This window comes from Rhipicephalus microplus, chromosome 1 (genome assembly GCF_043290135.1).
Source record: "Rhipicephalus microplus isolate Deutch F79 chromosome 1, USDA_Rmic, whole genome shotgun sequence".
NCBI lineage: Eukaryota > Metazoa > Arthropoda > Arachnida > Ixodida > Ixodidae > Rhipicephalus > Rhipicephalus microplus.
This window is the reverse complement of record NC_134700.1, coordinates 227,593,639-227,608,210: the sequence shown is the minus strand read 5'-3', so window position 1 is coordinate 227,608,210 and position 14,572 is coordinate 227,593,639. Positions and strand designations below refer to the sequence as shown.

At 49.5% G+C, this 14,572-nt stretch overlaps 1 protein-coding gene across 1 annotated transcript; it reads right to left on the bottom strand.

Moving 5' to 3' along the window:
* Window positions 1-10,635: 10,635 nt before the first annotated feature.
* On the bottom strand, window positions 10,636-13,333 carry LOC142769317 (neprilysin-21-like). The gene has a single exon (XM_075872460.1). It carries the CDS (start codon window positions 13,278-13,280, stop codon window positions 10,998-11,000), a length of 2,283 nt encoding a protein of 760 aa, XP_075728575.1. The 5' UTR covers window positions 13,281-13,333; the 3' UTR covers window positions 10,636-10,997.
* Between the last annotated feature and the right edge of the window lie 1,239 nt (window positions 13,334-14,572).

Genomic DNA, 14,572 nt, shown 5'->3' with positions numbered 1-14,572 from the left:
CACGTGCGCATTGGTGAAAAAGACAGGCAAACAACGCGGAAATAAGGATCGCGAGGAGAAAGTGGAGAGAAAGTGTCGGACGTCTTCTGTAGACTATCTAGCGTTATGAACAAGTAATCAAGAGTTATAAACAAGTAAAGCATTAAACGTCTGAAGGTCGCATTCTTTTAGGGGCGAAGCTCCTAAAGGCGTGGGTTTGTGTCCATTTCCCGTATGTATCTACGCGACCGCCTATAATTCCACCTTTGCCAAGTGTCCACTACTTCGTCCTTGTAAACATCCCACTACGTGCCATGACCAATCTACCACTTCACCAACCACAAAGCAAATACTGTTGAGAAGTAGCCAATATGAAATGTAAGATGGTCGTATACTTTTATCCAGGTGCGCGTTAGATAACCATAGATTGTATCACTGTATCCATCCCTTGTTTGCACGTGACCCATATATATAGTTCCACCTTTGCAAAGTACCCACTACTTCCAGCACCGATCCACCACTTCACCGACCACAAAGCCGTTAATTTGAAGGGGGAACGTAAGCTACGTATAGCTACCGCTTACGAATAATAAAATTTCTTGCACCAATATATACATTGTTTGTCACGTCTTTGATGATGTAGTGGGCGATATTCGCGGATGGTTCATGCATGGTTTAGCGATGAAACCATCCAGCGCATCGCCCCACTCATCATCATTCACTCCGTGTATATCCTGTGATTTTATTCTTTTTTTTGTAGAGAACACAAAAGTGTCGGTTTTTTTTACCACACTAAAGCGCGCTTGCCAAACATTATATAGACTTTCTCTACACTACTTCGTGGTGTCACGTAATTGTCTCTCGAGGCTGCGCGTGCTGAAAGTGCTGTGTATCGGCAATATTGTGAAGGAGGTGCAATCGCTCTATTGTCCAAGGCGAGAGATTGTAGTGTAATCAGAAAACTTGTGGGCGATTCCTAAAACAACTGCAAGACATTATCTCTTAAGGACTGGCTTTCAGGATACCCTTGCTATATGTGTTGATTCGCAGTACTGATTGACTGACAGGTTTGTGGGAGCAAAATCTAACCTTAAAATAATGTAAATAAAGCAACAAACAATGACCTGATGCACCGAAGTATTGCAGGCTAGCTATTTTAAAAAAATGAATAGAACAAGTGTCAAAGGTCAATTTTGAAGAAGAAAAGAGAGAAAAACAGAAACGTTTAAAAGAGAGCGCCACCACATTGCGCAGTACTGTCATTGTTGTTTTAAGGTTGTTGTTCTTGTTATTGTTGGCCTTTTCTTCAGGCTCATCCGTACTGCGGATGATTGGCTAATAATTCAGTAGTCTGATAAAATCTTGTTGTAGTTGATGATGATGATGATATGGTGGTGGTGATGATGATAAGTTGGTTGTTCACTTGTTTGTTTTGATTTTTGAGCGAAACATTCAACACCACGCTCCGTTTTTGTCGAACGCTAGCCCACTAACACCTGCAAAATGCCCGCAAAGCTACCATCACTCGCATTAGTTGTCAGCGCCTCGGGTGTCGTTGCTGTCGTGTAGTCCGGCACAATGGCCTCGCCATGATGGACGGTGCTTTTGGTGGCGGCGAACATCACCCTAGCCAGTATAAACGTTCATTTGTCTTCTTAGGAAAAAAAACTATTTCTTTTCCAGGGACATTATGTCGTAATGACGAGCTATACGGTTTCTATTAAAAAAAATGACCTGAATTTTTCTACGTGTAACGCAGGAAACGAGGCTCCGGTGGGATGCCTGAGGAACGCTCGCTTCATGTCCATGTATGACTCCCTGGAGACCTAATGTTGTTATCATTACTATTACAGTAAGCAACTCGAATAGAACAGGTCTCATTCACATTGTGTAGGAGGGACTTCGTTTGTAGTTCCGTCATTGCGTTCCAAAACACACTTTTTTCTAGCAACGGTACAATAAAAGGCAAATGAATGTGTTAGACTGTTTTTCTATTTAAATTTTGTCGTTTTAATGTTGATACTTGTTTTTTTTATTTTGTCATTTTAGTTTCGATTATTATTTTTTAATTTCTTTGTTTATTACTGCCTTTTTATTTTCTGTTTCAGCAATGAAATTGCCAGATCAATCCTGCTCATCTATTCAAAAGCCCATCGCATGGCCAGTGACGCGGAAACAAGCTTTTTTTTTTTTGCGGCGCTCTTTAACTCGGTGACAGCGAGAAACAACAAATGATTGCGTACAACAGAGCTTAACAGGGTCATTTTTTTTGTCTAGCAGCGAAGCCGTTTCATCTGGCCGTGAGCTATGGTGTGTACAGAAAACTAGAGCGTGCAAAAACCCCAGGAACATGCGTGTGCCACTGAATTCGCGCAAATCCCACGTCCCTATATATGACGAAGGTGACACTCCACAAAACCGCTTTTTTCCGAATGTCGTGAAGTCATCACTGCTGACTGCGCATGCGCTCCTCCTCGCCCGTTATGTATAGAAGTGCATCTGAACTGGCGGTGGAACGCGAGAATAAGCCATCAGGAGGCCAAGGAAGGCTCCCACTGCCGAGTAGTAGTAAACATTTATTTTTAAAAAGCAGAGGTTGCCAGAGAGGCCAGCCTCTAGTGGGTCAGCCTCCCTGCAGTACTAGGCGGAGTTCCTAGTCAGGGACCCCATTGGTCGTGGCCGCTTTCCTGGCACGCTGAACCTTGGCTCGGTGGGTCACAAGGTCCTGGCAACCAAGCAGGGCCGCCTCCCAGTCCTGTCTTGTTGGTTTTGGGTTCGGGGGTAAAGAAGGATTGAGCTGGCATGCCCATACCATGTGGTAGGTGTCAGCCACCTCCGCACAGTACAGGCAGAGGCCGGAAAAGGAAGAGTGAGTGTGTTTAAGCACTGCCGGGCACAGTAAAGTATTGGTAAATAGCCGGAGAAGAATTATCCGGTCCGCCTTCCTGAGTCTTTTGCAGGGTGGAGGAAAACGGCGGTGGGAGTCCCGGTAATGGGTAATTATCTCTCTATAAGTTAGGAGAGGGGCGTTCTCTTCTGGAACACGGGGGTCATCGATGGGTGAGGCAGTGACCCGGGGAATGAGTGCGCGGGTGGCAGCGTGGGCCGCCTCATTGCCTGCGAGGCCCTGATGGCCAGGAGTCCAGATTATTGAACGCGGAGAGGGATAACCTACTCGCGGACAAGATTTAAGAATTTTGGCAACTAGGGGTGCGAACCATCCCAGTTGAAAATTTCGGCAAGCTCCTTTGGAGGCTGATTGTATAATTGGAGAACTGTCATGTGATATAGCCACCGCTATGGCCACCTCTTCAGCATGGGTAGCATTGGTTGCGCGAAAGGACAGACCACCCACCTGCCTGTCTTGGTGGACCATGGCGGCCGTATATCCACCCCCGCGGTAAGGACCGGCGATGTCCGTGTAAAATACGTTTTGTTTAGAGCCGAATTGGTGCCGGAGAGCAAGAGCCCGCGACTCACGTGACATATTGGTAAGCAGGGGTTGAACATGAATCACGTATTTCCAATGTTCGGGCACTCGTACCCGCTCCTCTGTGTGGCATTCATGCCGAATGTGTTGGCGATCTAGGAGTCGTCTGCCTGACGGGGCCTGCGCCAGGCGCGTGTATTGATTCGTTTGGTGAGCCTCCCGGAGCTCCTTATAGATGTTTACCCCTCCCAAGGCAAGAAGTTTTGCATTGGAAGTAGTGATCGGGAGAACTAGGGCTCTCTTGACAATTTTGCGAAGGGCGACCTCTAAAGAGTCTTCATCGTGCTTCCTTAAGTGCAGGTATAGTCGCATACAAGATGCGACTCTTACTGCCGAGGAAGAAGCCGCTTGCAGAAAATCGCAACAAAGGGTTTTCAGAACTAAAAAAAAAACATAAAAAATTGGAAGATCTCATGTACCTAGGATCCGACGTTATGTGACAGAGGGAAAGTGACAGTGTAGCAACTTTTTTTATTGAGCGACATGTCATGAAATTACGCTAAATATATGTACGAATGCTGCACGCACGAACATATGTTGGAGAGTTGCATATGTTTATATAGGCAGTTGTTTGCATTTGCGCAGGATGCCAACTGGAACATGTGTATCAGCAAAACCAGAAGCTGATACGAAGCGCTGATGCTGGAGAGGATACTGGTCCTGGACACTGCTACAAAAATCAACTTCAGCGCATGGCAACTAACGACAATTGACGTTAACCCGACGTGACGGCTGTGTCAAAGGAGTATATTTGGGATTTTTTTATAAAATTGGGTAGGCAGTACTGCAACCACTATTGACGTTTCACGAATATTTGCGTCTGTTGAAAAGTAGTTTTGAGACCTGACGTAGCTCTGTGGTAAAATGCTTTTGCTGATTTGCTGGATTTTGCTGGTTTGCTGACGGCACGGTAAAACCTTGCCGTCAGCAAACGAACGACTATATATGCGGGTAAGGTTGGAAGTTTCAAAGTATCACTGAACGTCTGGCGCAAACACAGTTGCTGAGTGCCAACTGCGCAATAATTATTCTTTATGCGAATCAGCGAAAGGCGCACCATGTGTTCGTGGGGTAACACACGAACCTATACGCAGCTGTTCACATTGTTGATGGTTTCGCTGCTGCAGATTATTAAATACGTCTGAGCACTTCGAAATCGCTGGGCCTTTACAACGCCCGCTCGTTGCTGAATTCACATCGTTTGACACCTGGCGATATTCTATGGGATTTCGGCACGCAATACATGATGCGTTCAGGATGTACTCCTTGCTCTACTTGACATTCATATAGCGTGTTTTTGCCAAAACAGTTTTAAAAAATGTTTTGGTTCTCTGGTGGAACACCTGATCGCCACGCGAGTGACCTGGATTGGATCCTCACCAGGAGCCGGAAATTTTTATTATTTATTTCATTAGCATCTTTCTCATTTTTTTATGTGACGGAGATGATTTTTGCTCATAATCAACGACGCCTACACGACGCGCACGCCGACATGGACGGCGACGCCGCGATTACTGTGAAAGAGAGAGAGAATAAACTTTATTGGGTTCCAGCATGCGGGATTCCCTCCGGCCGCGCAGGGCGTGGGGTTCACCCTATCTCACGTTGCACTAGAAGTCCTAATGTCACGCGGGCCTAGACCTCAAGGCCTTCGTGCCCCGGCGCCGCTCGGGTTACTGAGGGTGTCCCCCTTTCGCCTTTGCAGCGCCAGTGCGACCTCGAGCTGCCGGACGGCCCTTCGCTGGTCTTCTGGGTCCGTAGACCCCACACGCTGTTCTACTTGCGGCGGTAACACCGGACCGTCCGCTCTGTCTGCGTCACATCCCCAGAGTATGTGAGCCAGGGCGGCTCTCGCGCTCGCGCACACACTGCACATTTCACTCACGTAGAGTTCGGGGCACACGTGTCGCGCTAGCGATGGGGTCAGCACAGTCTCGGTTTGGAGCTGGCGCAACCTCACCGCCTCCCACCGGGTAAGATCCCTGTGCGGAGGCGGGAAGCCACGCCGTTGCTCCCTGTACCACGCGAGGATGTCGCCGTAATCGAGCAGCTGCTCCTCGTCTTCTTCTTCGGTCGCCGTCGCGTCTTCGGAGGCGGGCGCGGCCGCGGTCCGGCACGTGGCGAGACCACGGGCCGCGGCATCCGCCTCCTCGTTGCGGTTCGGAGATCCTGGTATCAGGTCCCTACCCATGTGAGCCGGGAACCATTTTAGCGTCAGCCTCGACTTGGACTCGTCGCTTGCCAACGCCCTAGCAGCCGCCCCGCACACGGCTCCGCGCGAGAAGCTACGGATGGCCGTCTTGCTGTCACTGAGTATTGTCCGCACGCCCGGGGAGCGCGCCGCCAAGGCTATCGCCATCTCCTCGGCCTGGCTCGCGCTCCGCGTACGCACGCTGCATGACGTGACGATCTTGCCCGTCGTTGCGGCGACCGCCGCCGCCACGTAGGCGTCCTTGTTCTTGACTTTGGCCACGTCCACGTAGACGGCGCCCTCGTCGTTCTGATGTTGCAGCAGCAGCGCCCTGGCTCGCGCCGCTCGTCGTCCCTCGCTTTCGCCGGGACCCATGTTCTTTGGCAGCGGATACACCACCAGTCTTCGCATGGTTGACTCCGTGAGTGGAGACGTTTCGTGGTCCTGTTCCTCGGGGGAGGACAGGCCCACTCGTTCCAGCAGCCGCCTGCCGACCGCGGTGCGGCCCAGGCGCGTCAATTGAGCAGTACGTTGGGCCTCGCCGATCTCCGAGAGCGTGTTGTGCGCTCCCAGAGATAGCAAGGCCGTCGTCTTGGTGCCGTTGAGCAGGCCCATGGCACCCGCATACGCCTTGCGGATGGCCGCGTCGATTCGCTTCCTCTCCGCTTCCGTCCGATTACTGTGAAACGAGCTGCTTCCATCGCGTTAAGATCAGAATTTCTCCAATTGAAGCATGAGTGGATGACCTTAACCATCATTTTGCGCGATATGATGAAATAGCAAAAAAATGAGACTGTTCGTGCGTATTGCACGTAATTTTTGTGGAAGACCAGAAGTAAGTCTTGTGGCGAAAATAAATATGAGTGCGACATTAACGTGCTCAACATCACAATTGATGTGATTGAGGCAAAAAAATTAGTGACTTTCGCAATAATTCCTGGCGTGGTGATGAAGTGCAAGCATGAAACTTGGTTCATGAAATTTGGGAAATTTGAAGCCCTCTGCTAGATTATGGCTCATAATCATACCGCTGTTCTGACCCATAAAACCGGTGATATTGTTATGGGGAGTTCTGGCAGTCAATATTACTGAGCATCAACCTTTTCCTAATTCTATAGAACGACACAAGCGTTTCGACGGATATCCGATTTCTTCCGTCGATGAGTGCAAATCGCTTTCGATTGTCCTGTTCACTTCCACTTACGGTTTGAAGTCGTGTACAACAATATAGGTAATCTACAAAATGCGGCCCCACGCAACGATTTTCCCCGAGTACCAACCACATACAAAAAACGCTGACTTTCGTGTAATGTAAGGGCCGAATTCCATTTCAGGAGCTAGAAACTCGCTTTTGCCGCCATTTCTTCACACCACGTAGTCTAACACCAGTGGCCGCGATGTTGGCTGCCAACCGAGATTTCCAGTATCGACAGCGAGTGAATCTGGTGCGCCACAAAAAAAAATGTCCGAGGAAGAACAGCGTCAAGCCTAAACTCGGATGTACGTACTACGAGAGAATACTACATAGGGTGCAGGAATGGCAACTACGGCTGCGAGAAGACCCCGAAGCGATTTAAGGCCTTCGCGAACGACAGCGCGCCTCGTAGATGTATGGGAGATGCGAACACTCGGTTTCAGCGCAAGTTTGTCTCTTGAAGTATGGAAGCTTGGGCAAGTTGGTATGGCTATCGTTTTGTCACTTGAGCTTCGCCGAGCCGCCGCGTTGTAGTGGCTAATGTACTCGGCTGCTGGCACGCAGGTCGCGGGATCGAATTTCGGCTGCTGCGGTTGCATTTTCGATGGAGGTGAAGAATGCTGTTGCTCCGTGTGCTCAGATGTGGGTGCACGTTCAAGAACCCCACATGATCTAAATTTCTGTAGCCCTCCACTACAGCGTCTTTCATATTCATATAGCGGTTTTGGAGCGTTAAACCCCGCATATCAATCAATCTCTTGAGCTAGGTCATCCGCGTCACTGCTGCGAGTGGCTGCGGTTTAACTCGAACCTTTGTACGCGGACAAGGAAACTAGAAATCATTGCTAGCATCATGCAGTTAAAGCTCAGCAAGCATGCAGCGAGAAGCAAGGGGATTAGACTTAAGAATCGTCCGGCTTCGCTATGTCAAGTCCGTCGAACCTTGAATGACTTCGTGCAATTTTAACGCGATATCATTAAAGAGCTCGTTTCACAGAAATTCTGGCGTCGGCGTCGGCGTCGTTGGTTGTGGGCGAAAAATCGTCATCTTCGCGTGACCGAGAAATTGAGAAAGGAGGAAATAAAACAAATAGTAAGAAAGTTTGGGTCTGAGTGGAGATCTAAACCGGCTTGTTGGCGCGGCAAGTCGTTGTTAAACCACACAGCCACGCCTCTGCTTGTGAATACAGGGTAACTAACTTCCACTGCTTAAAAATGCAGTGAAACTAATTTTCATGCTATACAAACAAACGCGTCCTGCATACATGACAAGCAGTAAAACTTGAAATATTGCCGTAATAATGCGTGGTACAAGCGCACATTGTCATTAAGTTTCAGAACATGAGATTGTCATAATGACTTTATAGTTTGAAGCCAGTCACCCACTCCAGAATGTGCATACCCTACTGCACCCTTAACCCTTTGATGCCCGCTGTTGCTCTGGGACAACAACCGCAAAAATAGTTTTTTTCTGGAAACTCAACCTGCTGCCCGACCCTTCTGGTACTATGTGCTGTAAGAGACAAACACTGCCGAACATTTTGAACTTTAAAGCAATGCGCAAATATAAATATATCGTGTTTTGTAGCGCCTTGTTTGAGCATCCGACGGGTGTTGAAGGAAGCTTCACACACGGAAGAAAATTTATTCGACTATAGTGAAACAAAAAGCTACTGCGACAACTGTTATACTTAAAACGGCTCGGAAGGCGTTGTAGAGCATTTGTGAGCACGCTTATTAGTGTGGAGGCATTTTACATCACGGAAATGTTGATACCAAATGGTGTGTTGCTCACGATCAACATTAAGCATATATGGGAGTACCAGCAGATATGGGAAGATGCGATTGTAGGAATTCAGAGTGTGCGGAGCTGTTATATTTGACGTTTTTAGTGTGGCAGAAAAAGGAAACTATCATTTCAAAAACTGGTTCGCGCTCCTTTCATCCTCTTCTTCCTCGTCTGCGTCACTCCCTGAACAAGTGGCCTGATCTGTCCGGCAGAGGAGAAGGAAGAAACTCTATTTTTACAAAAATGTCTGCGTAGTTTGACGTGCTTGTTATTTTAACAATAATAAATGTAAAAAATATTCTTTTCTTTATACAACACCAGAATATATTTTCTCTTTTCCAGCTTTGAATTGTTTTTTCTAGGCTACTCAACTCGTGGCCAGTCACCTAGGGCAGGTGTAAACCGAAAATGTAGGATGTATACATTTAAATCCTAATCTTAAATGGTGCAACGTGCATCTACACCTTATTCCAGGCCACTACGTCCTGAAGGCATTCTACGTGAAGTAGTACCATAGGTGCCCAATGTTGCAGAGGAACAACAACTCACTATTTTATCATATTTTTTTTTGAAAATGTTATTGGCATATTTTATCATTTCCTGAAGCATACCAGAGTTTTCTTGGTGTTGTTCATTGAAACGAAATCTTGGGCATCAAAGGGTTAAGGCCACGTAGTGGGTGCATAGCAAGTTCGAACATGCCATAGACTAAGTTGTTGAAGTGCGCTTTTGGGTGGGGTAACGCTTTCGCGTTCAACTCTTGAAAACTAAGCGTAAGGGTCCCCATTTTTTTTAAAACTTCCTTGCGTCCAACGCAGGAACGGACGCCTATCAATGCCGCTGGGTCTGCTGAGCATTTATTTCTAGCCTAAAACTACAAACGCAATTCCCACAAATTTCTCGGATAACTTTTATGTTGTCGAATATTTGTCATGGCCAGGAATTTACTGTTACTTTAAGTTTTTAAGACACATTTGCATATCTTTATGCTATAAAGTGTAGACCATTTATTTCTTGCTGTGAACCTAACTTCACCTTGCGGGCTTCCGTAGAATGATGTCCGACAAACAAAAAATTGCCCGCAGCTTCCCTCGGGGGAACACTGAGGAGGATGCGGAGCATATAATTGGTTAACGGGGTGTTAAAGTGCGACTTACTTGGGTCGATGGCTAAATTGGTTAACGTGGTTGTGAAATGGGGTGTTAAATTGCGACTTACTTGGGTCCATGGCTAAATTGGTTAACGTGATTGTAGGAGGGGGTGTTAAATGAGTGAACACGTACACACGTATGCGAAAGGGCGGCGCTGGTCGAAGGGACGTCGATCATTGTGTTTGTGGATTCGTTGGAATTCATTTCACCGTGACCTTGGACGTCGACGCGCCGTACAAACCAACCGACGAGCGGCAACTGAGCGAGCGAGCGCCGACCTTGAGTATATATACAGCGCGACGGCGCATGCACTGTCAGCTGTCGAATGTTCGAGAAGGGGGAGAAGCGCAACGGCGCATGCGCGCGCGTCAGCTGCCGATGTTCTCGAAGCGCGACGGCGCATGCGCGCGCGTCAGCTGCCGATGTTCTCGAAGCGTGACGGCGCATGCGCGCTACATTATACAGCTAGCGAATGTTCGTGAAGAGGAGAAGCGCACGCGGTGTATAGAGGAGGAGGGCAGCACAGATGGTGGAGGAGTGAAGCGCGCGCGGTGTGTAGAGGAGGAAGGGATGCACAGATGGTGGAAGAAGGAGGCGGAAGCTTGCGGACGGCGCCGCACTACAAGCCTCGAGTATTAGATGCTCCGCATCTAAAAGAAGCCACCAAATGCACACACCATATCGCAAAATGCAAACGGAATATTGTCAGTATTTATAGCATTAATTGAAGATGTACACTTCATTGCGCTAAGCAGTTGCCATTGATTAGAAAAGTGTTCAGGCTTGTTTGCCCACACAGTGAAAGTCAAACTCATTTTATAAGATATGCCGTCGTCGATTAACTGACAGATAATAAAGACGCTGCCATGGAATGCTTCTATCGCGTCAGTCGGTCAGATGAGCAGGTAAAAACTAATTTCGCCGAACTCTTTTTATACAAGCACAGGCAGTAAAATAACAGCTACCGCACACCATGTAGTTTCTTGTCGCACCAGACGGTTAGAAATACACATTTACGAAGCAAGAACTTATTACATATCTGCATTCATACTCCGAATTTAAATTTGCACTTGAAGCCGAGCCATCTCTCGAGTCTATCCTAGAGATTTCAACAGCTTCAGCCACTTCTATCAAACAAGCAATAAAACATTACAAAACTAAGCGAATATCTATTTACGACGACACACTGCAGCCGCCTGCCGTCACCAGGTTCTGCACCGTGTCGCCGGAGCCATCGTCCGGTTGGGGCTGCACTTGAAAGCACGAGCGAACTCCCTCGAGTTCGCGAGTGCCAGGTTGACGCGCACGGCGTTCGGCACCAACCCAAGCTTGGTCTGCAGGCGGCCCATCGTCCCGCGTCCATGATGGTCGCACAGCGAGAGCGCAAAGTTCACGAAGAACAGCTGCGTAGAATCCAGCACTCGCTTGCGAGTCACGCGTACGGTGATCTTGTCGGAGCCCGGACGCTGCCGGAACGCTTCCAGCAGCGGCCCCACAGACGCCACGTCACGAAAGAGCGCGTGCACGTCCACGTTCTCGCGCCAGTTGGCGCTGACACTTCCGGAAGTCGAAGACCAGAAGATCGCGGCGTACTGGTCCAGCAAGCAGCGTGTCAGACGGTCGAAGCGAGCGCTCGAGTTGTGGCCCCACCAGGTTTGCAGTGAGAGCACGTCGTCGATGTGCCTGCCGTCAAGCGCGTCGATGGCGCGCAAGGCCTCCGCCAGGATGGGCCGACCAATGACGGGAATGAAAGGCGCGTCGATGGTGTTCGAGACGCGTGTCAGGAAGGCCACCAGGCTCTGCGGCAGGAAAAGAAGGTTTCGCAGCGGGTAGTAGTAGCTGTTGGGAGCACCGAACACCCGGAGCGGGTACCGAGCATCGAGGTCGAGGTTGGGCACCTTCGACGAGAGGTAGGCACGTCGTGTGTGCCTCAGCAGCGTGACGGTGCTTACCAGCGGCTCGGACTCCCTAAGCAGGGGCGACGAGACACCGTAGTAGAGCGCCGGCCAGTACAGGCTCGGTGCTGTGCCAAACACCTGGAAGGACATAGCTTGTAGCTTGGACTGCGCCTTGCGCCTCTCATCCGATCGCAGAAAAGCGAGGCGCGAGGCGCGCTGGCTGGCCGAGTGTAGCACCGAAGAGGCGAGCGCACCCAGCTGCCGGTCGTACTGAGTCCGATACACGGTGGAGAACTGGCGGCCCAGTGACATGCGCGCCAGCATGGCTGTACCGTAGTGATAGGTCCGTTCCAGCAGGCTGAGGCAGGCTTCCAGCCTCTCGCTCAGTCCACTTAGGCCCCTGCTTGCCAGTTTTGTCACGAAGGCCGACCATGACTCATCGGCAGACAGCAGCGGTGACAGCAGGACTATCAGCTTCACGCCGGCGTAGTTGGCCAACGTCCTCTGTGGCGTCTCCTGCACCAGTAGCGTTGCCTTGCTGAAGTAGGTGCACCGGTCGCAGACGATGGTTGTGTTGTGGACCACAGTGCGCGTGCCGTGGAATGTCTCGGCCAAGAAGGTGGTCCAGTTCCACTTGGCAACGGCGCCAAGCTGTCCCGCGCGCACATATCGCTGTTCTAAGGGCAGCAACGGGGCTGCGCGGATAGCTTCCAGTCGCTTCTCGAAGGCCACCAGGTCAGCGGCGAGACGTGAGTACACCGAGTCCCTGCTAATGCTCGCATTGACCACAGCAGCGCCACTCGCATTGCCGCCGGCCGCCGAGGACAGGAGCTGCGCCAGTTGGGTCTCATACTCGACCAGCGAGTTGGATGAGCGTCGATGGAGCAGGAACTTGTGAAGCAGCGTCTCGGGTGGTTCCACGTGCAGCTGGTACTCATCGGCCTGTGATAGGTCTCTGCGCAGTGCCACGTTGGCCAGCACTCCTTCGCCCACGTCGCGCTCCAGGCCCGCGAGCACTGGAAGAAGGCTCCAATCGGCTGGAGGCTCGTCCGCGAATGGCCAGCCGCCAAGGCCCACTCGAAATAGCACATCGTGGACTTCGTTCCACCCACTGGATGAAGAGGACGACGACGACGCCCGGCGACAGAGATGGAGCAGCGACACGGCCTGCACCGGAAAGCTCCAAGCACCATGCCCACTCTCTGGCTGCTGGTTTCCGTAGAGAGTCAGCGAGTCTCGAACGTCCGCAAGCAACTGAGCAACCGAGAAGTCTGCGTACGGCTGGTCGCTCAGCTGGCCGTCCTCTCGAAACCAGGCAGAGGAGCAGACATGCGCGTAGAAGTCCTGGCACGGATCGACCGATTCGTTGAGACGGCCCCAAAGGTAATCGCTGTGCCAGTGGCAGGACGCCGTCGTGCACTCGCCGGCCGGCTTTTCGGTCATCTGCTGCTGCGAGTAAAAGCTCTCGAGAGCGCGCAGAATGTACTCGGTCTGTATCTTGAGCTTGACCGTGAAGATGGTGCAGACGATGCCCATTGCGAAGCAAAGCCAAATGCAGCCCAGAAGGGCCAGAAGTCGCCGTTGCATGACGATCTTGAAGAGAGCGGTTCGCAGCAAGGGAGCAATGGCGAAGGTTGGCGCGAGAGCTGCAAAAGAACGAGGCGAACGCGCAGGGCGTGACGTTGGATTTCGTTTTCTTTCATTAAATGACGCGAGCCCATTGAAAGGCGTTAGCTCAGATTCTGATCCTATTGAAATAAAGTAGTTGTTACTAACGAATAATAAACCGTAGCGCAAAAAACATCAGGACATACAAGGAACACGGGACGTACTGACTCCGTGTATGTTCCTTGTATGTCCTTGCGTTCTTTTGCACAAATTTTCTGTCAGAAGTCATTCACCAACTAGCCCAAGAAAAAGTTTCACTAAATCACTAATAAAATCAAAAATATTTGAACGCCGAGAACCTTCTGATGAATTTATCCTAAAGAACACTTTATAAACAAATGGAATTTCGTACACACTAGAAGAAGCACCCGTATGAGTCTTCGTTGACCATCGAACATGTGACTGCGGCCCACTACACAGGAATCTCCAAGGGCGATCGTCCAAATTTGTCATAAGAACTAATATGTCAGGTCTACCCTTAAATGTGAGTTGAATGTTTGTGACAGTGACGCGAAAACAATTCACCGCTTTCTGGACATAGTTGACAAAAACAAAAGAATGGCTCACGTAATGCACGGTAATAATTTACTCTGTAAGAAATCGGCAGCAGAAAGGGGCGTCTCGGTCCGCTCGTTCGAATAAAGTTCTTCACCATCACCAGGAAAGGTGAGTTAAAAGCTAACTAAAAAGAAGTTACCCAACCTTAGAAGTTATATTGTCCGGAAAACAAGCTGAATTCAGGGCTTAGCCAGACTAGATATCGATCGCATTAGTACCTTAAAAAAGTAAATCTACGGTTAAACCACTAGGCTAACGTTCACAAAGCTCTTTTACGCTGGAATACTTTGAAACCTCAGGTGCAAAACATCACCGGCCTGGTGGCCCGTCATTAAGCGAATTCTAGATCTTGAAAGCGGTAGAACTCAACTTTACCGTTATAGTTACAAGTTTCTTTTTTCATATATAACATTACATACCGGGGTAAGATCTGAAGGACGGAGGTTCTATATATGTAGGTGAACACCGTTTTAAAATATATGGTCGTATCAGACGCATTTCGTACTTGAAATACACTGACTCTAAGCAACGTGCTCGATAAAAGTAGCGTCGTGACTCTGCAAAGTTCCACAATTCATATTTTATTCCCTAGCTGCCTTCCTGCTCGACAATGCATTGTTTCTTAGAAACACCTTGCTGCATTCGATGGCTCG

Coding starts and splice junctions, on each gene's coding strand:
- LOC142769317 (XM_075872460.1), bottom strand. CDS start 13,280: ATGCAACGGCGACTTCTGGCCCTTCTGGGCTGCATTTGGCTTTGCTTC.